At 51.8% G+C, this 25,335-nt stretch overlaps 10 protein-coding genes across 10 annotated transcripts; 5 read left to right on the top strand and 5 right to left on the bottom strand.

The window, feature by feature from the left end:
• Positions 1-510: 510 nt before the first annotated feature.
• Positions 511-1,110, bottom strand: BD324DRAFT_650523 (hypothetical protein; the record flags this gene model as incomplete). Its single annotated transcript, XM_022018162.1, has 1 exon — positions 511-1,110. The coding sequence occupies one exon, from the start codon at positions 1,108-1,110 to the stop codon at positions 511-513; it is 600 nt and encodes a 199-aa protein (XP_021871970.1).
• Positions 1,111-1,714: 604 nt separating this feature from the next.
• BD324DRAFT_650522 (hypothetical protein) lies at positions 1,715-2,221 on the bottom strand (the record flags this gene model as incomplete). Its single annotated transcript, XM_022018161.1, has 1 exon — positions 1,715-2,221. The coding sequence occupies one exon, from the start codon at positions 2,219-2,221 to the stop codon at positions 1,715-1,717; it is 507 nt and encodes a 168-aa protein (XP_021871969.1).
• Positions 2,222-2,439: 218 nt separating this feature from the next.
• BD324DRAFT_650521 (hypothetical protein) lies at positions 2,440-4,165 on the bottom strand (the record flags this gene model as incomplete). The annotated part of the gene is made up of 3 exons (XM_022018160.1): positions 2,440-2,493; positions 2,886-3,248; positions 3,290-4,165. The coding sequence occupies 3 exons, from the start codon at positions 4,163-4,165 to the stop codon at positions 2,440-2,442; spliced, it is 1,293 nt and encodes a 430-aa protein (XP_021871968.1).
• A 694-nt stretch (positions 4,166-4,859) lies between these two features.
• On the bottom strand, positions 4,860-7,907 carry BD324DRAFT_624035 (armadillo-type protein). Its single transcript, XM_022015654.1, has 9 exons — positions 7,615-7,907; positions 7,476-7,563; positions 7,346-7,425; positions 6,909-7,295; positions 6,645-6,870; positions 6,450-6,595; positions 5,915-6,402; positions 5,125-5,863; positions 4,860-5,085 (listed from the first exon to the last, which is right to left on the bottom strand). The coding sequence occupies exons 1-9, from the start codon at positions 7,780-7,782 to the stop codon at positions 4,924-4,926; spliced, it is 2,484 nt and encodes an 827-aa protein (XP_021871967.1). The 5' UTR covers positions 7,783-7,907; the 3' UTR covers positions 4,860-4,923.
• A 35-nt stretch (positions 7,908-7,942) lies between these two features.
• BD324DRAFT_624033 (Dos2-interacting transcription regulator of RNA-Pol-II-domain-containing protein) lies at positions 7,943-12,335 on the top strand. The gene is made up of 20 exons (XM_022015653.1): positions 7,943-8,144; positions 8,196-8,285; positions 8,326-8,388; positions 8,432-8,564; positions 8,615-8,709; positions 8,755-8,894; positions 8,934-9,122; positions 9,167-9,473; positions 9,524-9,893; positions 9,932-10,480; positions 10,525-10,636; positions 10,687-10,758; positions 10,806-10,941; positions 10,982-11,091; positions 11,139-11,321; positions 11,370-11,439; positions 11,482-11,567; positions 11,621-11,821; positions 11,871-12,034; positions 12,081-12,335. Exons 1-20 carry the CDS (start codon positions 8,063-8,065, stop codon positions 12,103-12,105), a joined length of 3,177 nt encoding a protein of 1,058 aa, XP_021871966.1. The 5' UTR covers positions 7,943-8,062; the 3' UTR covers positions 12,106-12,335.
• A 122-nt stretch (positions 12,336-12,457) lies between these two features.
• On the top strand, positions 12,458-12,863 carry BD324DRAFT_411914 (hypothetical protein). Its single transcript, XM_022012711.1, has 3 exons — positions 12,458-12,526; positions 12,578-12,647; positions 12,699-12,863. The coding sequence occupies exons 1-3, from the start codon at positions 12,517-12,519 to the stop codon at positions 12,772-12,774; spliced, it is 156 nt and encodes a 51-aa protein (XP_021871965.1). The 5' UTR covers positions 12,458-12,516; the 3' UTR covers positions 12,775-12,863.
• On the top strand, positions 12,864-13,782 carry BD324DRAFT_411915 (hypothetical protein). The gene has a single exon (XM_022012712.1). It carries the CDS (start codon positions 12,953-12,955, stop codon positions 13,640-13,642), a length of 690 nt encoding a protein of 229 aa, XP_021871964.1. The 5' UTR covers positions 12,864-12,952; the 3' UTR covers positions 13,643-13,782.
• A 202-nt stretch (positions 13,783-13,984) lies between these two features.
• Positions 13,985-17,584, top strand: BD324DRAFT_673296 (putative importin beta-2 subunit; the record flags this gene model as incomplete). The annotated part of the gene is made up of 9 exons (XM_022018940.1): positions 13,985-14,083; positions 14,174-14,518; positions 14,562-15,468; positions 15,523-15,596; positions 15,634-16,053; positions 16,101-16,373; positions 16,419-16,898; positions 16,945-17,019; positions 17,068-17,584. 9 exons carry the CDS (start codon positions 13,985-13,987, stop codon positions 17,170-17,172), a joined length of 2,778 nt encoding a protein of 925 aa, XP_021871963.1. The 3' UTR covers positions 17,173-17,584.
• Positions 17,543-23,811, top strand: BD324DRAFT_411930 (RecF/RecN/SMC N terminal domain-domain-containing protein). Its single transcript, XM_022012713.1, has 19 exons — positions 17,543-18,973; positions 19,021-19,200; positions 19,250-19,459; positions 19,509-19,634; positions 19,683-19,790; positions 19,843-19,971; positions 20,022-20,166; positions 20,219-20,502; positions 20,554-20,712; positions 20,758-21,431; positions 21,480-21,984; positions 22,037-22,146; positions 22,193-22,398; positions 22,445-22,656; positions 22,708-22,771; positions 22,825-22,940; positions 22,989-23,092; positions 23,141-23,213; positions 23,262-23,811. The coding sequence occupies exons 1-19, from the start codon at positions 17,684-17,686 to the stop codon at positions 23,463-23,465; spliced, it is 4,899 nt and encodes a 1,632-aa protein (XP_021871962.1). The 5' UTR covers positions 17,543-17,683; the 3' UTR covers positions 23,466-23,811.
• Positions 23,586-25,224, bottom strand: BD324DRAFT_624028 (Coproporphyrinogen III oxidase). The gene is made up of 5 exons (XM_022015652.1): positions 25,129-25,224; positions 24,932-25,068; positions 24,793-24,888; positions 23,833-24,737; positions 23,586-23,778 (listed from the first exon to the last, which is right to left on the bottom strand). The coding sequence occupies exons 1-5, from the start codon at positions 25,208-25,210 to the stop codon at positions 23,673-23,675; spliced, it is 1,326 nt and encodes a 441-aa protein (XP_021871961.1). The 5' UTR covers positions 25,211-25,224; the 3' UTR covers positions 23,586-23,672.
• Between the last annotated feature and the right edge of the window lie 111 nt (positions 25,225-25,335).

Here is a 25,335-nt window from a genome sequence, read left to right as displayed (position 1 = left end):
CAATGGAATTCCAGCAATGTTGATGAATCAACCAGGAACGTGGCAGTGTGGCGATTTTGACCCGGATTGTGCTCAATTACAGCATAATACTGTACGTCAGATCGATGCACCTTGCCTATCTGAGCTCGCTAGAAACAGTAATCATGGTGGAGATGGTGCTGCGCCCGTCATTTGGCGCCCTCTCTAGCTCCCACTCTGCCGCTAGGATTTCGTGAGGTTGCCAGATCAAAACTCTGTCCCTCAACTTTGTAGCGGTGACCGACCTTAGTAGTAATAGATCTGGGACGACGGTAGTATGTCGAGCTCACGAAGAGATGATAAGGACACAACCTTGACAGCGAGCAACTACTGGTTGATACAATGGTAAGCGAGAAGAGAGAGCTGCTAGAGTGATCGGCTACGACACGAAAGGTGCATGCTGTGAGCTCTCAACTTTACAGACTAGTAGGTGCATTTTGACTACAAAGCTTTTGAGGCTGACATGATGAATCAGCAATAGCGAGCTTTGTATCACCAGCACTTGAAGCACGATGGGATCGCTTCATCCCGAGAATGTTCTTGATATCCTCCCTTCAACTCCTGCGCTGCCATCTGGTCAAAAGTAACCTCCCATTGATCATTCTCAGACCTCGTTACTCGAAACGGGAGGTTCGCGATGCCGGAGGACCCGGCCTGGAACCGATACAGCAAGGCCAAAGTCTTCTCAGAGGTTTCGTATCTATAAAGTTTGACCGATTTGATCCCCCTGTAAATCATGGTGAGCGCTAATTCACCAGACTCAGGAAATCTCTTCGAATGGCGTTCGGAAATTTGCCTCTTGAAAGATTTCAGGTAAAGATCAACCTCCTTGTTGAGCGATTCGGCAGCTCTACTCGCTGCCTCGTCAGTCAGGTTCCATTCCTCCTTCATCAACTCGGCAGCTTCTCCCTTAAAGTCACTCGACTCCTCGAGCTCTCTGTAACGGAGTTGGATATTCGATTCGACACTGCCAGTGACGGATGGGTCCGTTGGGTCCGTCCCAGTGACTTGCAGAGATTTGTGTTGGGGTGGCACACTGTATTGGCTCATAGTATGTGAAGAGTGTTCCTCCTCCTTGACTTGAGAGCTCATGAAGCCTGCTGCAGTGAAGTGTTGACTGTGAGTGACCTGTTCACAGTGAGTTCGTAGTTGGTGGACACGAGCAAGATACAGTACGAGCGAAGTTGTTCGTGTGTTGTATGTACACTCCCAGCTGCGCCTTCCTTTGCTGTCGGAGAGCATCACAACCGACCCAAAGGAGTGGATCATTGATTCTGGGACGGAGGAGGGGCAAGCGGGGAGCGTGGCAGGGAAGCTCGAGAACATCTGCCGCCTTCTTTGGAAGGGCGTGACGATATCGGCTGTACTCACTGTAGGGACGTTCGCCTTGCCGCCCTCGCTGAGTATCCAACAACGATTACAGTCAAGTGAGCATATTCTAGACACTCTGTACGACAGCTCCTAACCTAGTAAGAGGACATGGACCTTTGCAAAGGAGATGAGCTTCAGTCATGAATCAATGCTCTGTTCAGGATCATCCACTGAGGCTGGGGTTTTCGAACGTGTGCGGATCTGTCCTGCCGGTCGTAACTCGGGCTCGCCTCATCGTTGCATCTCACCCCAGAACACGCTACAAACTTGGACCTTCGCAAGTCAGCCCGCTAGCCTTTGCCTCTCCTGCACTGCAAAATGGTCGCTAATTGGGTTTCTCGGGTTCATCGTGCACCGTAGTTGCAGGTGCAGTGCCTCGAGAGTCGTCATTCTGATCGCTGCTGAGCTTTCCTTGAATGGGACCAAAGGACGGGACCACCCAGGTCTTGTCTCCTTCCTTGTCGCTCCAGTAAGCGTCAAAGGTGCTTATACCACCCTGACCGTCTTCACGCTCGGTCAAAAGCAGACTCAAGCCGTTCAAATCTTCTTTACCGGATTTTGGAAGTTCCTTACAGCCATAAAAGTGCCACTGATCCAAGTAAGTATCATCTGCGGAAGCAAACAGATTCTCCTTCAGCGGCTCTAGGGCCTCACGGGCCGTGTCGGCATCCAATCCCCACGACATTGTCATGATTGTTTCCACCTCCTCGTTAAACTTCTCTTCCGTCTCGCATCGGGTGTAGCTCAAAAGCGTATTCGACGCAGCGCCGTCTTCTGAGGCCGAAACATCGGTGACCACGATGTCGGGTATCGGGCGGGCTTGTTGTGACATGTTCGAGTTGCTGCTCATTTGTGATCGCTTCTGAGGCTCGGTATATCACTGAGACACGATCTGGACTGTAAGGTGCAGAAACTACGTTTGCGCCATCAAAAGACAGCTTGGAGTGTCTCTTAATATAAGAAACCCTTGACTCTGGAACTCGGTCGCCACCCAATCACAAAATGCTCCGAGATTGAGTGGTCGATCTCGACTACACTGAAAGGGGTTCTCTAGAACCGATTGAAAGCCTCTGAGATATTGACATTGAATTTGAAAGGAGGATGCTAGGATGGATTGGTCAGTAATTGACGGAGCAACGATCGGGATCATATCATCCAACTATACGTCGGTAGCTCGCGCTTTGTAATTGAGGTTTGATTGGCAAGATTGCCTATGAGTCTTGCACGAAGGCCTGAGTAAGTCTCGTTCGTCAAAATGCCACTGAGCACGAGCGTCAGTCGACTATAGTCATCCCCTATCCGCTGGGCGATAGCAGTGCTTGCTAGTTACCGGTGCACTGGTGTGGGCGAAAAGGATGCATACTGTACGTCCTGAGCTATCTCCCTGACGCCAAACACCGTGCGTATATTGTAATGTAGCACTCTTCTGGCTGCAATGATGTCTACAACTTCTGCGACGACCGCGGCTGACATCCTTCCCACAGATGATGACATACTGGCTCACGCAAGTGCGATTGAAGTCCCTCACCATGATCTAGAACGTGGGAGAACACTCTCAAAGCAAGCCCCGGTTCGATGCCAGATTCCCTGAGAGATCCCCGATGAATCTCAACGAATTCGACGTGCTCAACTGAGGGATCCTGGAGATAGTCCTGCTGAGGCGGCAAGAAGAAAATCTGTTCCAATCTTGGAGCTGCCATTATCCGTGCTACTAGAGATGAGGGGATCGTTCTCGAGGTGATGCCGTCAGACAGATCAACTCGTGCTCGTTGACAGCCATGAAGGAGCTTATGTTGTAGTCCTTGGATGGCTTCGAAAGTCAGAGATTCGAGCATGGGAAGCGGCGGCACGCAGATATCCTGCACCCATCAGAATGACGATCGACGGAGGTCTTCCTCACCTGCAATAATGGAAACCAGCAATCATCATAGTCCCACCTTAGGGTCAATTCTTTGACGTGAAGAAATCCTCCTCGTGCGTCAAAATCCCACATTGAGCTGAAGCCGACTTGCAATGATTGAATGGCTCTCGGTCTGAGATGTTCGACTACTGGTAACCAGAGCTTCGAATCATGCAGCATGGTGATGGAGCTGAGAGAGAGAGCCTCCAACGAAGGGAGCAGCCTCAGCAGGTCAACTACTACCATGAGATTACTCTTGCTCATCTTTTCCGCTTTGAAGTTCTTCAAGTGGGGGAGGACAAGAGTCGTATCTAGTCCAAATGGCCTGGGGTCAAAATGTGGCAAGCTTGGTCGGCGGAAGGTCAAGGAAGAAAGCTGTGGTGCAAGTTTAAGCAGCTGATTCAGCAATGGCGTGACCATGAAAGAGAGAGTGAGCTCCAAATGGGTCAAATGAGGGAGAGGGGCGAGGTTCTGGAAGGTGATGTTGAGATCTGATAGGATCGGTGGTGGGAAGCACGTCGCCGTCTGTTCTAGGCGGAGACTTCTCAGACTTCCAGCTGTGAGTTTCAAAGTCTTCGCAATGGGTTCTTGGACAACAAAAGGATAAAGGGTGACGGAGAGCGTCTTCACATAGGCTCGTCGATGATCGCATCCCTTGAGACTCGACAACAACTTCGCATGTTTCGCTCGGAGTCCTCGTTCATGATCGAACTGTCGATGGGCGCAGAAGAAGCTGTCTGCTAGGCTGCAATATAGCTCTTCTTCGGCGAGATACTGTAAAGGACGACTTGTCTGTGCCAGCACGAGCTGAGAGACCTGATCAAGTTGACGGACGACATTTCGAAGAATCTCATCTGGCAGAGACATCAAGCTCATTGAAGATGGGTCGATGGCGCAAAGTCGTGGACGGTGAATGTGTTTCAGTTTGACAGTGTAGAGGCAGGAGCAAGGGCGGCCAAGCGTGGTGCAGTATGAAAGGATCACATCTCCGAGAGTCGCTTTCCTTTTATGGTGTCCAGCAGAAAGAGCATCCAGCAACATGTGACAGCAAAGCTCCTCCTTTTTGACGACATCCTGGTGCTACAGTTAGCCTCAACATGAATAAGTCTTAGTGAGCCGTGTCGCAATCCAAACACTTGCCCTTGAGTCAGCCAGTCTAAGATGGGAGGCCCATTCAGGGACCGAATGCTGCAAACATATGTTTTAGCCTTCGACCTGTCTGAACCCATGCAGCGATACATCACTGCCACCAAAGGACTCATGTAGCGTCCTCCTTTCGGCGTCTCTCCCCATCCTTCTTCTTCTTACGCTTCACCTTTACTACCTGTATGTCCTTGACCGGTTCGTCTGCCACCGCTTTCTCTGCTTCGTCCGCTCTGTATTCCTCGGATCTCCCAGAGCTGACAACCGGCGCGCCGCTCTGAACCGACAGGTCCACAGCTGCGAGCCCGGATTTCGGAGCTGTTCCATCGTTGCCGTTCTGTATTCTTGCCCGATCGACATTCTCGGGCATTTCTCCGTGTCGGTCAAGATCAATCACAGGCGTTCTGGATTTAGCCTGATGCCTTTCAAGATGTGGAATGGATTGATCTGCATGGTGTGCGGTTATATCAGCCCATAGCAGCAAACTCAACTCATTCCAACTGACCTGTTGTGCCCATCTCTGTATCATCTAAATGGACAATCGGTATCTCATCAATGTCGTCATCATTGTCGTCCTTGTCGTCCTTGTCGTCCCTTTCATCATGGAGATAATATGGGTCATCTTTCGCTTTGGCCTTTCGAGCAGCTTTCCGCTGATAAGGATCAGCGCAATGAGAATCCTATCAACTCACCTTGGCCTTCTCGGCTTTCTCCTCCGCCGTAAGGACCGCACTGTCAGACTTCTTTCCCTTCCCTTTGAGCTTCTGCCCTTTCCGCCTTTGCTGATCTTCAAGCTCTTGCTGTCGGATGATCTTGCGCAGATCCTCCATACCTTTGCTGCCTCCTTCACCCAGATCAACTGTCGATCGTTCCTCTTCACTCTCTTCGTCCATATCGTATGACTCTAAGTCTGTCGGGAAGCCACCTCCTGGCACGATATCCAGGTCAATATTTAGTCCTTCTGGCGGCGAGATGAAAGCTTGAGCTTCAACAGCTACTGCATTGAGCTCGTGGGATGAGTAGAGGGGAGATAAAAGGAACAAGGATTTGGGGTAGGTTGGCTGATCTGAGGAACTGGTGTCGAAACCGCCGGAGACTCCTGGAATTTCGCTTTTCGTACTTGTGGCCGGAGGGCGATAAGAAGCAAGGTCCGCATCGATGAAGTCGAGCAGATGCGAGAGCTCGATGGCTCGTTCTTGAACTTCGTTACCAGAATGACTGTGCAACGACTCTACACCGCTGCGTATAGACAATGATAGACTGCGGGTTTCGGAGCTTGTGCTTGCAGACCAGCTTGATGACGCGGCAACGCAATACGAGGCAAAGATTTTGGCGACGGATTGGACGATGATGGAGACGAGGGAAGATGGTGCAATATGCGAGACGTGGAGGAGGATGGAGGAGATCACTGTGAGCGGTGAGGACAAGAAGCTAGCCAGGATATGTGAGTACTAAACTCGGGCGCAAGGCGGACTGCCTCACCTTGAATACTCGCCGCAGATCCAGATTGACGCCTCCAGCAGTCCCGCCTCAGCCTCATCTCCCACGCTCAATTCAGAAAGCCGATCATCATTCAGGCACCGCTCAAGAGCGCTGACAGCAAAAGGGCGGACACTCTTGACTCGTCCAACGATGTCAAACAGCAGATCGCGCACGTCCGCGCCGACACCTACGCGGCTCACAAAGGCTACGTCCACAAGGACGGATACAGCCCACTCGAAATCGGTCACATTCGCATAAGTGTCATGTGCGATGATTCCCAGAAGTCGCTGGGCCAGTAAAAGCCGATAGGCGGGGGAAAGAGTAATACGGGCTGAGGTCGCGGACGGGTCCTGTGATGATGACGCGAATGACGGACCCGCGAATGCAGCGAGGGTTGCTGCAGCGGTCGGCAAGCCTTCAGTGGCCCCGGAAGGAGCGAGATGAGCAAGAAGGCGATCCACTATCGACCGAATATTTTCTCGGTCCACCTGAGAGCAGGTCAGCAGCATTCTTCTGCCTGCGCATGACCACACACCATTGAGGAGACCAATTCTAGGGCTCTCATGCGGATTGAAATATCGGGATCGTCCAGGCTCTGTAGAATCTCATCTTGATACTCGACGATCATGTGCGGATGGGTCGGTATGATTTTGACCATGGCCAGGAGGGCGATATAGCGGACTAAACCGATCAGAGGTCCCGCCTTGTTCTCTTGCGGACTCAATCTCACGATTCTGATCCCCTCCTTCATCCCGCAGATACCCTCCGAGCTTCTCGACACAGACTCGAGCCAGTGGTTCAGCTTCGGCTCTGTCTGGATCCAACATCCCCCCAACGATACATGTTCGAACACATTCGTACAGCAAGGAGATGGCAGATGTAGACGAGATGAGGGATGTGATTGGAGGCAAAAGTTTGCGAACAAGTCGAGGCTCCAGAGGTGTAAGGATGGCGAACTGCCCTTATAAGCGGAGGCTAGGATAGTGTGACTCACCAATTTGACGACTTTGATGAGAATCCAATTGTTACTGCTGCCCGTTAAGATCCCGAACAGCTCAGGAGCCAAGGGCAGGTAATTCTTACCGCCCTGCCGCCTAGCAAGCTCCATGACGACCCCAACGGCGGCTCCGACAACACCAGAGTCATCGTCCGACAGCCTCTCTCTCAGTCTCGGGAATCCCTCACGCAAACCTTCGGGGAATGCCTCCCAGCAAGGTAGTAAACAGAGTACAGCTCGTTTCCGAACTCTCGGTGATGAATGTGTGAGGAGATGCAGCAGATCGGGATGGAGGGTGTGGGACAATGATGGAGAGAAAGCTAGCAAATGAGGGAGCGCAGTGAGGGGCAAAGGCGGCAGGGCAAGATGGGAGGACATGAGATCCTGTCTCGATAGTCAGAAAGGATTACTTGTCGGCCGTCTTACGACCGTACCTTTTTGATACCATTCACAGTCAGCACGACCTCCTCAGTGTCTCCTGTGAAAGCCATGGGAGCTGCAAGATATCCAAGCTCTGACAAGACCGTCAGACGGGCTCCACTGCGCCAGACTCGGAGGACTCACGTTTTAGATGGAACCTTGGCGAACTCATCACTTCAACGACGTGAAATGCGAATCCAACCGGAGGCGGGATAGGATACAGCATCATTAGCTGAGATCACACTCGATAAGCATTGATCCAACTGGAGAGACGCCAGCTCACATAGCACACTTTCAAAATGCCTTCTGCCTTGAGGGCCATGTCCTTCCCCTTGAGCTCGTCCCGGATCTCATTCATTGCCTCTGCGAGAAAAGCCTCCTCCTGAGCTTTGGAGGAGGCTTTATGGGCTCTCAAGCCTCGGATGAGGTCTTGTAGAGTCCTCTCGAACATGTCGGATCGCAGCAAGAGGCTGCCTTCGGCCCTCGAGATATGGTACAGTTGATCATCTTGCACTGTATATAGTGATTGATCACCACCGCGAGTGACGTCGAGCGGAGGTCGCCGAAAAAATGTTGGTGAGCGAATCGAAAAGTTGGCAGCAAGCTAGTTTACCAGTTCCACGTCCAGCTCAAGAGCACAGATAGGGTGTATCACTCTCCAAGAGCTGCTAGGTATCGACTGAGCTGCTCAATTAAGCACTCTAGAGGCTCCGAGGCTCTGATACCCCACCATGACCTCTCAGGATGTAGATCGCATCTGCCGCACTCACGTTTCGACTGGAGACTTGGACCCCCCCGCTGATCTGCTGCTCGGTGAGCGGTCCGTCTGCAAGCTCGTTTCAGCTCATCCTTGACCATGAATAGCTCTCAACGATGGATCAATCATCTTGTCCTCCGTCGTCAAAGCTCTCGGCGAATTCCTGACATCCGAGGAAAATGCTGTCCGGTTGAAAGGTATTATCTGACTAATGAATCGGGATGCTCACATACTCAGGTCTGACCTTCCTATCGAACATTGTCAAACAGATGTCGCCCGGAAAGATAAATAGGGCTGCAAGTGAGCTGGAAGCTTTTAAATCACGCTGAACATGTTCTCACAGCACAAACCCTGACCAACTTCTACACTTCGAAGCTGGACGAGTTCGACGCACTTGTGCCGACACTGGAGACGCTGATTGTGCTTTCGAAACTGCCAACTTTTGACGATGAGACAGCGATCACCGTGTACAAAGCGTGAGCGCCCCGGACTTTCCTACTAGCCCAAGGTCTGATCGTGCCTGAAGGATCTCCGAGCAACTGAATATGAAGGCATATGTTCAAGCTGTACGCCACGCCGTATACTCTGTCTTGGACTCGCTGATCGCTCTTCATCGTAAAGGTCAGTCCCTGGACTCCCTTCTTGCCGTGTACTCACGCTCCTTAGCCCTGAAGAATCTCGGCGCGGAGTTCCTAGAAAATTATGTCAAGCTAGTAGATGGAGAGAAGGACCCCCGCAACCTGATGATGCTTTTTGCAATGGACAGGGTCATTCTCCTCGAATTTGATGTCGAGCCGATGATTGAGGTGCGCCACACATTGGATGTTAGACACTCATACAGCTAGGAATTCTTCGACATCACCTTTTGCTATTTTCCCATATCATTCCGACCACCGCCGAACGACCCTTATGGCATCACCGCAGATGATCTCAAGCTGTCTCTGCGGAGGTGTATCTCTGCCTCGCCACATTTCGCCAAAATGGCCATACCGCTATTCTTAGAGAAATTCTCTACTTCCACTGGGCCGACAATGGTATGATCCTGTTGAACATTGCTCGATTGCTGACTGGTTTATAGAAGGATCTGATGCTGTCAATCGCGGCTTGTCTGCCGACTTATGGCGCAGCGGCCGTTCAACAACGGGGAAATGAGCTTTGGGAAGGCATCAAGGTGGAAGTGCTGTACTCCTCTGACACGTCAATCGAGGCTGCTGGATACCAAGCACTAGAGGCATTGATCGCCACTATATATCCTACAGCTCAAGATGTCCCATCAGGATTAGCTCAAGATGTTATCAAGCAGTGCATCGAATTTATGGAGGATCCTGAGAAGAGTCAGGCGATCGCAGCAGTCAAGGCTCTTGCTGCTGTTGTGCGAGCGTCCCGTGAGTTTAGGTTTCGAGTGTCGACCACTCCCTCACAAAGAATGTCTCAGCTTCCGCCGGTCCATACGCCCTCTCTCAAGTCTTGCCCTATCTGTTCACGAAATTCAATCGACCTGCTGTACCGTCTAGTCGAGGCTCCATCCTCGCTGCCATCAGTTCACTGCTCGCCGCCGCTCGATCAGTGTATGGAGCTCCCAAAGCTAAACGGCATCAGTCAGACGAACGCAGTCTATCGCCGTTCCGAGAAACACTGGTCGATGTACTACGAGAGGGGCTGAGAACAGAGGACCTCAAGCTGCCCGCGGCCAAAGGGACAGTATCCCTGGTCGAGATTCCTGGTCTGATCGGGCGATCAGAGGTGGAAGATCTAGTGCGGAGTTTGAATGACGCCCTTCTGAATGACAGAGACGAACAAGTCAGGTAAGCCATGTCACCATAACAGAGCTAACGCAGCTCAGATCGTCAGTCGTCCAGAGCTTGCTCAGCATATCCAACTCATATTCCGATATTGTTGAAAGTACGACACTGCCACTCCTGTTTCACAATCTTCCCGATCGAGCACCCAGCACGTCAGATTCCGACACCAGAGATCGATACCGTCGTACACTGAAGTCTCTGACGAGACTGTGTGTGTCCCCGTCCTTTTCTGAAACCCTCTTCATCCGGATCCTTACCAAGTTGGAGCTTTTGTCAACGGCACCGATGATTGAGAACTCAGACGGTGATGATGTTATGAATGGCGAAGACGGTGTCGACGAGAGGGAGTGTAATGTCGCATACTCTTTCGAGCTACTGATGTGCCTGGTGGAAGTAGTGGAAGAAAAGATCGCATCAAAACATGCCGAAATCGCGAAATACTTTGACAAGATCATTCCACGGCTTCATGGTCTCCTAGTCGGGGCTGCAGCTCCAAGAATAGGTCTTTCACAGCCTCTGTTTCGGAACCGCCGGATCTTGTCGCTGGTAGCGGATCTGACAGAGACATTGACGCGGGAGCTGAGCATCGAGTAAGTGGAACTCTTGTGATGGAGTTTATGCTGAACGGACCAAGGCGCCAATCAAAACAATTCCTAGACTTTTATTCCGCTTTTGAGAAGGGCCAAATAGTCACTATATGTCACGATCCCACTCAGGCCAGAGGTCTGAATGGATCACCCTTGAGAGTGAGTGGTCACGGCTCTGGACCGTTTTCTTTTTGCTGACGAAGTATCAGCATGGTGCTGCAAGTGCTGAGGGAGATTTGATTGCCCTATACGCTTCCACCGTCTGTAGCCTCAAGGCGGATGTCAGTTCGGTTGAAATCCCATCGCACACACCACTAACGCCAATCAGGCCGCTGCACCTTACCCTTCTGCCGATGCCTTCTTCTCCTCCAAAATACACTGGGCGGTACACGAGGCAAATAATAATTGGCAGCTGAGATTCGCTCTGTGGATGATAACATTCTTCGTCAACAAGCGAGAAAAGGGTCGGTACCTTTTGTTGTACCTAGCTGACGACTTCCCCAGAGCTTGGAGACTCTCTTGATAGCATCTTGGAAGCTGTATGGGTGAAGGAGGTCGTCGAAACTTCGCTGCCGCTAGAGACGCGATGTCGAGCCCTGTCCGTTTATCTTCACGTGAGGCGCGCTCGCTACCCATTGATGTCATTCTAAATTTACTACAGACAATCAAAGGTCTGGTCGTGCTGCGCAGTTCCGTAGCATACGCTGCGCTCGAACGGGTGATTGATGTCCTGAAACTCTCAAGCTTTGATCCAGCGTTTGTCAACGAGGCGGCGGCATCATTCGGTATCTTATCAAGCACCGAAAGCCGAGACAAATCTAGAGAGAAGCACTTATCCACGAAGGTAGGTAGTGTCAGTTTTGTGACAAGCTCGTAATCTGATTTGATGTAGTTGTTACACGCACAGAAGTTATGGAACTACTTGCTGCCGAGGTTGATAGAAGGTGACCAAGACGCAAAAGGTGCGTGAGCGTTCCAGTCTCAGAGCTGAGCCTTTATCTTAGGCCGTGATCGATTGCCATACCTCGTAGCCATATCCTCCCTCCTTCCTCTAGTCCCAGCCTCACTCTATCTCTCAGACTTCCCTCGCGTGAGTCAATGCCCGAGCTCGTATTTCTAGGCCTAACTCATGTTGTCACCCAGATATTCTCTCTTATCCTCCGATCACTACAACTCTCGGAGCCGCGCCAGCGTACTAACGCTGTCTCCGCCCTTATTGCCATCCTCGAAACACCAAATCACTCGACGGCAGTTGACCAAATTCTGCATGAGAGAGCGGGAGACATGGTGACAAGCCTCTTACAGTGTAGCATAAGGGATGGGGAAAGCTCAAAGTCATCGGGAGTGAGTTTAAAGTTTTATTCCTGCCTACCAGAAAGTTGACGGGGAATAGATCCTGCGATCCACAGCTTTAAGATGTTTGGCGATGATACCGGATGTGATCCGTTTCGATATCCTACGGTCGCAGAAGGCGGTGGTCATACGAGATCTGGGTCGGACATTAGATGATCCTGTGCGTGCGGTCAGAAAGGAGGCGGTCGAGTGCAGAGCCAAGTGGTATGTGCATTAGCTCGGTCTGCGTTGCGTGCTGAACATTGCTTAGGTTCCGCTACGGTGCAGGTGCATGAGGACCTGTGAGCCGAAAACTGATGACTGTATGATTGAACACACCCTGCATGCATGAGCGCATAGTTCATCGATCGATGTGTGCGGTACCAGATCTCCCAGCAGAGGGATAGAAATGAGAGGAATTGATCAAAATTCACAGCATTGGCAGCTGAACGAGCATTGTATACCGTCAACGTCCCCTCAGCGGGCTCCTGATTCTCTACACCGAGCTCATGCGACCTGACTGCACTGCTCATCAGGTCTTGCTCGTTGGCCATCATGCAAGTAGATTTTAGATTCCATCTTACAGCGGAGAGGGGCCGCCACAAACAGATGCAGTTGCAAAACGCCACCAAGCTTCCGTCGCTGTCAACCGTCTGTCAATAATCATCAGAATACCTTCATCTGTTCGAAAGAACAAGGGTGAAATCATGTCTCATTGTGAGCAGACAGGACTATGCTCTTGATCCTTGCTTGTGCTGATGTCTGCAGTCCGCCGCAATCAGGGTCGTTTCTCTGCCAATACGGCTTCGGAGGCGTATCAGCGTCAACTCGCGACGCCGTGAGCCATGCAATGTGAACGTAGTACATCTTTCCTAACGATTCATGTCAGTGTACACAAGTGGAAGAAAGCATGGGTATCCCCAACGGGGCTACAGCCAGAAAGCTCTTACAAGGTGAATACCTAGCTAGGGAGATGCGGTCTGAAAAATTGACGCGTTGCTAGATCTGCAAATGGGTCAGAGTGCCGAAGGTGAGATCACCTTGCGCCCATCCGTTTGTACGAGATTTTAGCTAAAAACTACCCAGGATGAACAGGATGGGCATGAAGATGAGGGCGAGGAGGCGCTCGACGAAGATGACGAGATGAATGAAGGGGATGACAATGAGAATGAGGATGAGGAAGGGGAAGGGGAGGATCAAGGAGAAGGCGACGGTGATGGTGATGGGGACGGTGAAGGCGATGGCGACGGCGATGGCGATGGTGACGATGAAGGGGACGGAGAAGGTGAAGGTGATGATGACGGGGATGAGGGCGGAATGGACGCAGAAGATTCCCAGCAAGCAGAAGTTCCAGCACAGGCCACTCAACTGGACCAAAACCAAGCGATAGCCTCCGCCTCTGGCGAGACCAACCAAGCACCGCTGGAGACATTGACTGAGCTTCCTGAGCCTTCAAATGTCCCATCAACTCTCAAGCCTGATACGGTGGACTCTGAAGGTCGAAGTCTCGCGGATGCCTCTACACCACTCGAACCTGCTGGCTCTGCGGCTATTACGCACACTGAGATCCCCAGCAACGCCATGGAAATATCAAACGTCGCTCCTGGTCACACTGAAGAAGGTCAAGGTGATCTAGGAACATCCGACGCAGGTATCGCTGTCAAATTGCCTGAGCCTGCGACCGGAGACGTTGAGATGGGAGAGGCTCCAGCCAACGCCGAGGTGGCCGATAGTGCGCCTAGGGTGGATGAGGGACTTGTACATGGAGAATCCAACCTACCAGAGGGCTTAGGCGATGGTGCTCCTCCCCCTGAAGTTGAAAAGCAGCCCTAGTCGCTGCCTGATCTGCATGCATAGCCTCTGAGAACACCATGCCCCCCCTCCGTCCTTCAAAGGTGCGCTTGCGCTATTTGAAAATTTGCTTCCGCCTCACCGCAGGGGCAGAATTTGTGCTCGTCTCTCGTTCCAGGTAGCATTCGCTAGCCAGAGCGTTTGAATCCATTGTCATCGTTCTAGGACCTCACACACGAGTCACCTGCAGAGCTCATCACAGAGTGCTCTCTTACCTAGCTCGACTCCTTGTACTCGCCTCAGGTACGCCGACTAACAGCGACACCTGTTCAGATCAACTGCAACTCCCTTGTCCAAAACCCCTCTCTCGCTAGCACAGCAGCCATGAGTTGGCAGCCTCAGCAAGAGGGCCTCAATGAGGTCCTCGCGATGCTGAGGCAGACGTCAAGTGGGAATACAGAGGTGCAGAAAGCGGTCGCTCAGGTGAGTCCAAGTCTCTTGAGACCCATATACCCTAGTCCTGCCCACCGATCATCCTCGTTACTTATTTGCTGACCATTCCCGGGCACACAGCGGTTAGAACAACTTCGATTTGTCCCCGATTTCCTCGCTTATCTTGCTCATGTCCTCATCTTTGCGACGGGTGAAGAGGACTCGCATCGAGCCATTGCTGGACTCTTGTTGAAAAACTCAGTCAATCAACGAACGGGTCCTACCTCTGGAGAAGCAGACGAGAGAGCTATGGCATATGTCAAAGCTACTATACTGAGAGGTTTAGAAGATGGGGATACAATGATCAGACAGACGGTCGGAACGGTCATCTGCAGTTTGCTGAGCAATGAGGAAGCTGGAGCATGGCCAGAGGCTCTGGATGCTGTGACAAAGGGAATGTCTGCGCAGGATATCAATGTCGTCGAGGTGGGTCATGTCTGAGGGACGCACTCTCTGACTTCTCGATCAGGGGTCCTTCAATACCCTGGAAAAGATCTGCGAGGATTGCCCACACAAACTCGACTTTACGATCCAAGGCAGAAACTTGCTGGATCACCTCGTTCCAGAGTTCATCAAATTCACATCCCATTCTCATGCCAAAATCCGAATTTATTGCCTCGAGATCATGCAGGCGCTATGCGTCATTCGTGTACCTGCCGTCACCGCCAACATCGACCTTTACATCCAATCCTTGTTCGAACGGGCCGCAGACGATAACTCGGACGTACGCCGCCTGGTATGCGCCGCTCTCGGACTCATCCTCAATACGCGTGCCGACAAGTTGGTCCCAGAGATGAACAATGTGGTCAACTATATCGCCTACTGTACAAAGGATGCCGACGAAACGGTAGCCTTGGAGGCTTGCGAGTTTTGGCTCACTTTTGCGGAAGATCAAAATCTGAAGGACCAGCTCAGACCACACTTGGCGAAGATTGCACCGTTGCTTCTACAGGGAATGGTCTACTCAGAGTACGATTTACTCTACCTCGATGTCGACGAGGACGATGAAGCTGTACCGGACAAGGAGACAGACATCAAGCCCAAGACTTACTCGTCAAAAGTCCATGCCTCGCACGAAACCAACGACCCATCATCATCCGCCACTGGAGGTGCTGGAAAGTCGAGAGAAGCTGGCGACAAGGCCCTCGAGGACGAAGATGATGAGGAAGACGAGGATTATGATTCGGATGAAGAGGACGATTCAGCTGGAGAGTGGAATATCCGAAAGTGTTCAGCCGCCGCTCTTGATGTCATGGCGGTATCGTTTGGAAATGATCTACTGGAGATTTTGTTGCCGTACCTTAAGGAGAGGCTTTTCAGCGAGACTTGGACAGAGCGGGAGTGCGGAATCTTGGCTCTGGGCGCAATAGCGGAGGGTGAGCTGGTGGACCTGTAGCAACATATCTACCACTGTGCTGACTGTGCCACAGGTTGCATTGATGGCCTGGAGCCGCATCTGCCCCAGCTAGTGCCCTGGCTGATCCAGTCTTTGAAAGACACCAAGGTGAGGCTGACCATTCAGATCTGCCCTGACGTACAAGGCTCTCATCCGCTCGATCACCTGCTGGTCGCTTGGCCGATACTCCAGCTGGTGTGTCCAGACTTCTCCAGAGGACAAAACACGCTTTTTCATCCCGGCGATGGAAGGACTCCTGCAAATGGTGCTTGACGGGAATAAGCGTGTGCAAGAAGCCGGATGCAGTGCATTTGCAACCTTGGAGGAAGAAGCCGGAGCGCAAATTGTTCCATATCTCGAACCCATCCTCCGCAATCTCACCTTTGCATTCAACAAGTACCAGCAGAAGAATTTGCTTATCCTGTACGACGCCTTGGGAACGCTTGCCGACTCGGTCGGATCTGCTCTTGGCGCACCATTGTACCTTGAGATTCTGATGCCACCGCTCATTGAAAGATGGGTCAAGTTGAGCGACAACGATAATGATTTGGTTCCCCTTCTCGAGGTGAGCAAGAGCTACTGTATTTGAATCTTGACTCAATTTGTCATCAGTGCCTATCATCCGTTTCGATCGCCGCTGGACCAGCATTTGCGCCCTATACGCAGCCAGTCTACCAGCGTTGTCTGACCATCATTCAGACATGCCTCCAGCAGTTCCAGGTTTTCCAGCAAGACCCTGACAACAACGAGGAGCCAGATCACACGTTTATCGTCGTCGCCCTGGACCTGCTCTCTGGTTTGACACAAGGTCTAGGAGACCACATGCATCAGCTCATCGCCACGACCGAGCCCCCTCTGCTCAATTTGCTGGCCTCGTGTCTTACGGTGAGCGCTTGCATTGACGCATGCTCAGCGGCTGACGCTTTGCAGCACTGGGAGCCTCCGATCCGCCAGTCAGCGCATGCTCTTCTCGGTGACATGGCCATCTCCTGTTTCCCCATTCTCAAACCAGCGATCTCAACCCTCATGCCTTTTGTCACCGAGCAGATCGTGGTTGACCCCATGCCTGACTGCGTTTCAGTCTGCAACAACGCAGCTTGGGCGACTGGAGAGATCGCTCTCCAGTACAACGGCGATTCCGCTGCCCTGGATCCCTTCATTCCAGGCTTGATACAGCGTTTAGTCCCTATCTTACTGAATCCGAAAGCCCCGAAATCACTTGCAGAAAATGCAGCAGTGACCATCGGTCGTCTGGGTCTGGTCGCTCCTGCTACCGTTGCTCCTGGTCTCCCTACATTCGCTCAGGCTTGGTGCACCGCTTTGTGGGAGATCAAGGACAACGAAGAAAAAGATTCGGCGTTCCGTGGATTCTGCATGATGATCAGTGCCAATCCATCAGGTATAGAGCAGGTGAGTGGCGCACTTTGTATTAAGCAGCGGACTTAAGTCATTACAGAGCTTTGTCTGGTTCTGCAACGCTGTCTGTAAATGGCAGCATCCCTCAGCCCAGTTAGATGGCATGTTCCGCACCGTGAGTATTATCCTTAGCACGCTCGACAGCCAATGACGGGGATCTCAGATACTTCAAGGCTTCAAGAACGGTCTCGGACCCACTTGGGACCAGACCGTCGTCTCGTTCCCGCCAGTCATCCGTCAAAGATTAGCCGAGCGATATGAGGTTTGATTCCGACATCCGTCAACATGGACCTCACGATACACGGCCCATACAAGCATCCTATACCCTTTGAGATATCTCGCAACATACCCAGCCGCCATCTATACCCCAAGCTCCAGACGTCCAGGACATTTCTTGTAGGCAACACCAGCATCGATACCCCGCGTTCCGGCTCTTCTCCCATCGTAGCATTGTTTCTCTCGTACGTAGCATCTTCTTCCATAGCAAAGACTGGATCAGGCAAGCAGCATGGCGGCTGCACATGAAGTACGGTAGATAGCATCGTAGAGTAGATCATATAGATAGGTCTGGACAGACTCATTCACTGGAAGTCAGAGGGTCACACAGCTGGATGTAAGATACTCTTCGTGTACAAATTGATGACGTAATCATTCTCATCGTTGAGACGCGTCGGGTGACAAAATCAACAAACCGCCATTATATTGACACGAAGTTATCGTCTAGTATTCACCTAGGATCTGCTCTCCCAGCTGGTTCACTAGGGTTTGAACGGCACAAGATGCCGCCGAGAAGATCAGCAAGGACTTCGACGGCTTCTGCGTCGACGAAGGCCCCGGTCTCGACACGTACAACGGCCGCTGCGCCTCCTCGACGAACTAAACGGGTCGTCTCACCTACACCTTCTGCGTCCGATGATGAATTGGCTGGAGGTCTGGAGGACGAGGAGGACGAGCAGGTACCAGCGACATTAAAGAAATCTGCATCCAGACAGGCTGTTGCGATGGTCGGGAGAGGAAAACCGCCGAAGGCCATTGCTAAGCCGGTGGCTGCTACGGGCCGTCGAAGAAGTACAAGGATATCGTCTGCAGCTTCTATCTCCTCGAACGCTTCTGAGATGGAGTCTGCGGATGGAGATACGACAGCAAAGTCTGTATTGGAGGAGGACGAAGACGAAGAAGAAGTAGAGGTCAATGAGGAGGAAGAAGAGGAAGAAGAGGAGGTGATTGCAGCGCCAAAGGCTCGAGGTCGTAGGGTGGTGTCGGGCGCCAAGAATCAGACCAAAGCTGGAAAGGCGAAGAAGATTGTGCACTCCGAAGAAGACGAGGAAGAAGAGCCAATCGAAGGCGGCGAGCCATCGTCTCAACATGGAGCTGCGATGCCTCCAAATGCGAGTGAGGCATTGGCAGACATGACCGACAATGAAAAAACTCCAGCACCTCCAAGAGCAGTCTCTGGTGCTGTTCGACAACCTATCTCCCCAATTAACGGTGAAGATGACGAGCCTGCTGAAGATGCTATGCTGGCGCCTGCCCCTATATCTGAAACCCAAGTCCCAATCGAGATGAAAGGTAGACCTCCCATACCAAGGTTGCGACTCGATACAGACTCGGAAATGGACGTCGAGGAGGCGGAACGTACTATCAGACTAGACTCGACGTCTGGCTCACCTCCACCTCTCGTCAACATTCCACCACCTACGCCGGGTCGTACGCCCTCTGCATCTCGCCTTGGGCCGCCGCCGACCCCGGGACCAAGTCAAAATCAATCGCAGCCTCAGCCCTCGGCCAAACCTAAACCGCGATTGACCATTCACAAATTGGTCCTGGTCAACTTTAAGAGTTATGCTGGAAGACAGGAAATCGGACCGTTCCACAAATCTTTCAGTGCGATCGTCGGACCGAACGGAAGTGGGAAGAGTAACACTATCGACGCTCTTTTGTTTGTCTTCGGATACAGAGCGAGCAAAATGCGTCAAGGAAAGCTCAGCGAATTGATACACAACTCAGCGGGCAAAGAAGGACTCGAGTCATGCTCGGTGGAAGTTTGGTTCAGGGAGATTGTTGATCTGGTGGGAACAGAATGACGGCCGGACTGACCTGAGCTAACCCCCGACAGCCCGGAGTGAACGATTTCCTTCTAGTGCCAAACTCACAGCTGGTTGTCACCCGGACTGCGTATCGCAACAACTCATCAAAGTACACCATCAACGATAGGACAAGCTCTTTCGGCGAAGTCACGGCATTGCTCAAGGGCAAAGGCATAGACTTGGACCACAATCGATTCTTGATTCTCCAAGTGCGTAGCTGAGAAAAAACCATAGGAAAAATCATCTGACGTCGTCCAGGGAGAAGTCGAATCTATCGCGCAGATGAAGGCAAAAGCGCAGAATGAGCACGAAGACGGACTGCTTGAGTACCTCGAGGACATCATCGGAACAACGCGATACAAGGAACCGATTGAACAGGCAAATGCAGAGGTGGAGACATTAAACGAGGAAAGAGGAGAGAAGATGAACCGTTTACGAGTCGTTGAAAGAGAAAAGGCCGCTCTAGAGGTGGGTTTCGAGCGGTCTCGCTCTCCGAAAAGGACTGACACTGCAACAGGAAAAGAAGCAAGAGGCCGAAGGCTTTCTTCGCGACTCGAACGAGCTCACGAGGAAGAAGTCTTTGCTTTGGCAATTTCACATGTACACTCTGCAGAACAACCTTGACATCACTTCCAGCGCGATCGTGAGTGACCAATTTATGATCACCAGCACACGATCTTATGCGGCGTAGCAATCTTTGACGGCTCAACTGGCCGAGGAGCAGCAGAAGAATGCCGGTCATCTAACCGAGATTGACGACCTGCAGAAAGGCTATGATGAGAAGCTGGCAGCGTTCGAAGTGCGTACTTGTGGATGATACTGCTCCCCGGCAAGGCTGACACCAAAATCAGGACGTCAAACGTCTTACGGACGCACTCGTTAAGGACTCCAAGAAATTCGAGAAGGAAGAAGTCGGGCTCCAGGAGAAGAAGAAGCACTTGTCCACGAAGCAGAAAAAATTGAAGAAGACGATTGCAGAGGTGAGACTACAGCTTGAACGGAATTTCAGTCATGCTTACGACCTCTGGAGGATGGTCACGCACGGTCCGAAGCTCAGGCGACGATCGATAATTTGACCTCTGAGCTGGAGGCGAATCGTAATAAGGTGACGACTCTCGAGACCAAATTGGCCGCAGAAGAAGCGGAGCTAGAAGAGGTCAGAGACAGCCTGAAAGGTGATCGAACCGACCCATAATGTCACCAGCCTCCACTGACCCGTGTTTCTAGACAAAACGGACGAGTTCACCGATAAGATCGAAGTCAAGCAACGCGAGCTAGAGCCTTGGACAGCGAAAATAAGCGAGAAGCAGTCTGCCATCGACGTAGCTCAATCTGAGCGGGACATGCTAGTCGAGAAGGCGTCGAGCGCTGCAGCAGCTCTGGATGAAGCTCGAAGAAATCTGGAATCCCTCAGAAAAGGGGACGGAAGCAAGCATGAGGAGTATGAGGAGCTCAAGAAAGAAGCCGTCAAGGTCAAAAAGGCCCTCGCAGGTGGCGAGCAGGGTATAGAGGTGTGTCTCGCCGTTTTTGCGAACAAGGATCCCAGATGACCATCATCTCAGTCGATGACGGCTCAAGGCGAGCAATTGCGCGCCAAACTTTCATCCGCGAGACAGAAGATGGACGATGCCAGGGCTTCGCTCGCAGAGGACAAATCGGAGAACGCCGTGTTGAGCGGTTTGAACAAGCTCAAGGACCAGGGCAGGATCAAGGGCTTCCACGTGAGTGCCGGGATAGTCCCATCGGCGTCCGCTGACTTGCATCAGGGCCGCCTGGGGGACCTCGGTGTCATTGATGACAAATACGACGTGGCGGTGACGACCGCGTGTGGAGCACTGAACAACTTGGTGGTCGACACTGTGGAGCAGGGTCAAGCCTGCATCGAACATCTGCGGAAAGGCAATATTGGTCGTGCCTCTTTCATGGTTCTGGAGAAATTGCCACCGAGAGATCTGTCAAGGATAGAAACACCTGAAAACGTTCCGAGACTGTTCGATCTCATCAAGCCCAAAGATCCCAGATTTGCTCCTGCCTTCTTCAAAGGTGTCTCAAACACTCTGGTGGCGGAGGATCTCGCCCAAGCTCAGCGAATCGGGTACGGCAAGAAACGTTGGCGAGTAGTTACTTTGGCTGGCCAGCTCATCGATCCCTCTGGTACAATGTCTGGAGGTGGTAACAAGGTCTCCCGTGGTGGAATGAGCAGTAAATTTACCGCAGACAAAGTGGCTCCGGAGGTGGTAGCTCGGTATGAAAGGGAGTTCGCGGCGGCGGAGCAGGAGCTGGCTGCATTCCAAGGCGGCAGAAAGTCTGCAGAAGCGGAACTCAACGGATTCAGAAGGCGTCTGCCGGAAATTGAGATTGCCATGGAGAAGATTGAGCTAGATGTTCAGACCGCCACGAAGAGAATTGCGGAGGCAGAGAAACGACTGAAAGAGTTGCAGTGAGTTCTGACTCGGACAATGATTTCGGAGGCTTATCTCTGGTACAGATCCGACAGTGAGCCGGACGCTGCAGATGAGGCCCGTGTCAAGATTTTGGACAAGCAGATCGCATCGCTCACTGGAGAGGCAGACAAGCTTCGCGAGGAAGCCGCAGTGATCCAGTCACAAATTAAAGATCTTCAAGAGAAGATCATGGAAGTAGGCGGCGTCCGATTACGGTCATGTCAATCCAAGGTGTCCACCACTAAAGGTCTCCTCGATCTCGCCAACGAGAGTATCACTAAGGCCGAAGTGGGTCAGACTAAGGCCGAGCGGGATATCGTCAAGCTTGCGAAAGCCTTGGAGGCGAACGGTACCAAGCTGGCAGAAGCAGACGGAGAGCTTGAGGTCGTGGAAAGAGATCTTCAAGCGTGTACCGCCGATCTTACCGTCTTGCGTGAAAAGGTGCAAGAGGCTCAGGACGCGAGTACCGATGTCCAGGAGGACCTGGCTCAAAGCAAGACCGAGCTGGATGAGAAATTGGCAGATATCAATGCTTTCCGGAAACTGGAGGTGGGCCCGGCTCGAGGCAAGTAGGCGGATCGCAGCTGATACGGAAACGCAGATGGACATCAAACAGAAAATTGAGGATAGTCAACGGGTACAAAAGGACAGTAGTGATAAGCTCAAACACTGGAAGAAGCGTCACGCCGAACTCGAGCTGGCGTATATAGAGTAAGCACTGAATCTAGGGTCAGAGTCGACGCTCATACCACTGCAGTGAGGAGGACGAAGACGAGGAAGAGGAGCCTGTCGAGGATCCCGCTCGACAAGCGAGTGTGGATGGAGGTCCTGCTGGCGAAGACGAACGGCCTGCTCCCAAACAGAAGCGTGAAAAAGAATCCCACGAGCTGGCCGAGTACAGTCCTGATGAGCTCCGGGCCGTTGACAAGGAGATGCTGAACGCGGAAATCACTCAGCTTGAAGGCGAGTACATGCTTGGCTCAAGCAACTTCCGCTGACACCGTCATAGAGGAAATCGGCAAAGCCAAGCCTAATCTCACCGTCCTTGCGGAATACAGGAGGCGGGAAGCCGAATTCTTGGATCGAGCAAGGGATATGGAAGCGGTCACGTCGCAACGAGATGCTGCGAAGAAACGATACGATGACTTGCGCAAAGTCAGACTAGACGAATTCATGGCTGGCTTCTCGGCGATCAGTATCAAGCTCAAGGAGATGTATCAGGTGGGCCCGTATCCGCGTCAGCATGGAATAATGCAGCTAACTCACAATTAGATGATTACAATGGGTGGAAATGCAGAGATCGAGTTGATAGATTCTATGGACCCTTTCTCCGAAGGTGTGTTTATAGCCTTCTACTCCGAACCGCCTCACCATGCTGACTCATGCCAGGTGTCGTGCTGTCCATCATGCCCCCAAAGAAGTCTTGGCGTGCCATTGCCAACTTGTCAGGTGGTGAAAAGACCCTCGCTTCACTAGCGCTGGTCTTCGCCCTACATGTCTTCAAAGTGAGTTTTGGGCAGTCGCCTCGGCAAACATGCTTATGAGCTACATAGCCCACTCCTCTGTACTTTATGGACGAAATTGACGCAGCTTTGGACTTCAAGAATGTGTCCATTGTCGCCAACTACATCCAGTCCAAAACGCAGGCTGCTCAATTGTGAGTTGCCAGAATCTCATGACGTTCCCTAGCTGAGTGTTTTCGCAGTATTGTTATCTCTCTGCGAAATGACATGTTCGAGCTTGCGCATCGTCTCGTAGGCATCTACAAGACCTCAAATGTGGGTCCGCAACGATCGGTCATCCCTTGGCATGCTGACACTCTTTAGTGCACGAAATCAATTGCTATTGACAACAAGGATCTCACCACTCAAGCAGTTCCCAGACGAGACCCTGCCATGTCACCGTCAAAGCGTATAGCAAGGTCACCGTTGCCTGGCGCACCGGGGACAGCACGAAAATTGCCGCCAGGCACTCCCATGACGCTGAGCGCAACGTCATTATCTGAGGCTACGCCTCGCGTGGGAGCATGATCAGGACCTTGTTGAGTAGAGATTATCACCTTGTAAATAATTTGTACTGTCAATCTGCCCTATCTTTGGTTTTTATGTCTCGAGCGATGCAAAGGAAATCTGCGCCTGTTGACGTCTAGCATTATGCATCGGATCTCGCCAAGAAGAGTGAGGAGCTTCTCCATGTTGCTGTACGAATTGGTTGTGTCGTCACATGTTGCCCAAGATCTATGCCCATTCCCTGGGCTTTTTCAGAACGTCTATCAATTCGCCTTCCTTCGTACCCGGTTTGCCCATATCAGATTGGTACTCCCATCTAGCCGTCTCTGGTAAACTGCACAAGTGTCAGTAGAGATTTGCCGTGACAGCGCCACTCAAATCCCCTCACCTCATCAAGATACTTTCTATTCTCGCTCCGGGAGTGGCCAAGCCAAACTTTGTACCTCGATCATATCCCAAGTTGAACTCAACATATCTACCCCTTCTGAGAAGCTGCCACCTCCTCTCCTCATCCGTCCAAGCTTTGTCTTTGTTCTTGAGGACGATGGGCAGGTACGCTGGCAAGAAGGCTCCCGACATGGTTTTGACAAAGTCGAACAACTCGTCCTGAGTTGGCTTGGCTGATCCATTCAAAGGGCTGCTCGTATTAAGGTCATCGAAAAAGATACCGCCTACACCTCTTGATTCTTGTCGATGTGGAATGTAAAAGTATTTATCGCACCAGTCTTTGAATTTCGGCCAATACTTTGTGTTGTGAGCGTCGCAAGCTGATTTCAACGTCTTGTGAAAGTATTTCACGTCGTCAGTATCGAGGTAGGAAGGGGTCAAATCTGTGCCTCCTCCAAACCACCATGCCAGAGGTTCGTCCGATCCATCATCCCGCTCCAATTCAAAGTATCGAATGTTTAGATGGATGGTTGGTACATGAGGATTTCTGGGGTGAATGACGATTGACAACCCTGTGGCCCAGAATGGTATCGGTTTCTCAGAGATGGGTATATCGGCATGTTCAGATTTCATAGCTTTCTGAGCTGGAGTGGGCAGCTTGCCATGAACGATCGAAATGTTGACGCCTGCTTTCTCAAACACACGACCACCGCTCAAGACGCAGGATGAGCCTTCACCTCCTTCAGGTCTGATCCAGGCATCTCGGAAAAACTTTTTGGGTCCAGTGGTCGATGGCGAGACTTCCAGAGGTCCTGGAGGATGTGATGACTCGATGGCCTCGAGAGAAGTGACAATGTGATCCTGTAGAGCTTTGACCCAGAGAGCCATCCGGATCCGCATGACATTCTGCAGTGTGTTCACTTGAGCCGATCCACCCGCTACGTCTACGTCCGAAGCTCACTTTCGGATCATCTTGCTCTAGAGCATCGACGGGTTTCCAAGGTCTCCCGTAGCTATCCACAACGGAAAGAGCTGGCGCGCCATCGCAATGTGCCACCTATTGAGTCGATGAGCTTAATGTTGATACGAATAGTACTTACGCTATTGCTCTGCGAATAAACCAGAGCAGCTCCGAGACCTGCAATGATACTAGCAGAGAGCACTACTCCTGACCGTAGACCCCCGCCTGCTCGACCGGACGTGCCGCTGCCAAAGCTCCTCGCACCTCGCCGAATGGCTAAAGTGGACCATTGAGTGAGCTCGCCGTGACTTCGACCGAGAGCTATGAAGTGCTTACTTGAAGAGAGCTGAACATTGGAACAGACCTCTCGACTACTCAGAGTTCTGAGTCTGCTCATACTACTCCTCAATTGACTCATGGTTGATATTGTCGTTGAACAGCAGGTACAGCTGCCATCTGCTGCATTTTGCCCCGCGTTGCCGGAATAAATTTGCTTCCGTCCCGACTTGTCCGATCGATCCAATGTTTCGAGACGAAATGCCA

Source organism: Kockovaella imperatae (genome assembly GCF_002102565.1).
Source record: "Kockovaella imperatae strain NRRL Y-17943 chromosome Unknown BD324scaffold_5, whole genome shotgun sequence".
NCBI classification, from domain to species: Eukaryota; Fungi; Basidiomycota; class Tremellomycetes; order Tremellales; family Cuniculitremaceae; genus Kockovaella; species Kockovaella imperatae.
The sequence above is the reverse complement of the archived record's forward strand: the minus strand, read 5'-3'. Positions and strand labels throughout refer to the sequence as shown.

Excerpts from the sequence above, each read along its gene's own strand:
- BD324DRAFT_624035 (XM_022015654.1), bottom strand. The coding sequence starts at position 7,782 with ATGTTCGAGAGGACTCTACAAGACCTCATCCGAGGCTTGAGAGCCCAT. Across the intron at positions 7,426-7,475 it reads GCCAAGGTTCCATCTAAAAC|AGCTTGGATATCTTGCAGCT; the intron begins GTGAGTCCTCCG and ends CGGTCTTGTCAG. Across the intron at positions 5,086-5,124 it reads AGAAAGCCGAGAAGGCCAAG|CGGAAAGCTGCTCGAAAGGC; the intron begins GTGAGTTGATAG and ends GATCCTTATCAG.
- BD324DRAFT_624033 (XM_022015653.1), top strand. The coding sequence starts at position 8,063 with ATGACCTCTCAGGATGTAGATCGCATCTGCCGCACTCACGTTTCGACT. Across the intron at positions 8,286-8,325 it reads AAATGCTGTCCGGTTGAAAG|GTCTGACCTTCCTATCGAAC; the intron begins GTATTATCTGAC and ends TCACATACTCAG. Across the intron at positions 9,894-9,931 it reads GACAGAGACGAACAAGTCAG|ATCGTCAGTCGTCCAGAGCT; the intron begins GTAAGCCATGTC and ends AACGCAGCTCAG.
- BD324DRAFT_411914 (XM_022012711.1), top strand. Across the intron at positions 12,648-12,698 it reads CAGCGTCAACTCGCGACGCC|TGTACACAAGTGGAAGAAAG; the intron begins GTGAGCCATGCA and ends GATTCATGTCAG.
- BD324DRAFT_411915 (XM_022012712.1), top strand. The coding sequence starts at position 12,953 with ATGAATGAAGGGGATGACAATGAGAATGAGGATGAGGAAGGGGAAGGG.
- BD324DRAFT_411930 (XM_022012713.1), top strand. The coding sequence starts at position 17,684 with ATGCCGCCGAGAAGATCAGCAAGGACTTCGACGGCTTCTGCGTCGACG. Across the intron at positions 20,713-20,757 it reads GCAGGATCAAGGGCTTCCAC|GGCCGCCTGGGGGACCTCGG; the intron begins GTGAGTGCCGGG and ends GACTTGCATCAG. Across the intron at positions 23,214-23,261 it reads GCATCTACAAGACCTCAAAT|TGCACGAAATCAATTGCTAT; the intron begins GTGGGTCCGCAA and ends GACACTCTTTAG.
- BD324DRAFT_624028 (XM_022015652.1), bottom strand. The coding sequence starts at position 25,210 with ATGAGTCAATTGAGGAGTAGTATGAGCAGACTCAGAACTCTGAGTAGT. Across the intron at positions 24,889-24,931 it reads TTTATTCGCAGAGCAATAGC|GTGGCACATTGCGATGGCGC; the intron begins GTAAGTACTATT and ends TCGACTCAATAG. Across the intron at positions 23,779-23,832 it reads ATAGAAAGTATCTTGATGAG|TTTACCAGAGACGGCTAGAT; the intron begins GTGAGGGGATTT and ends ACACTTGTGCAG.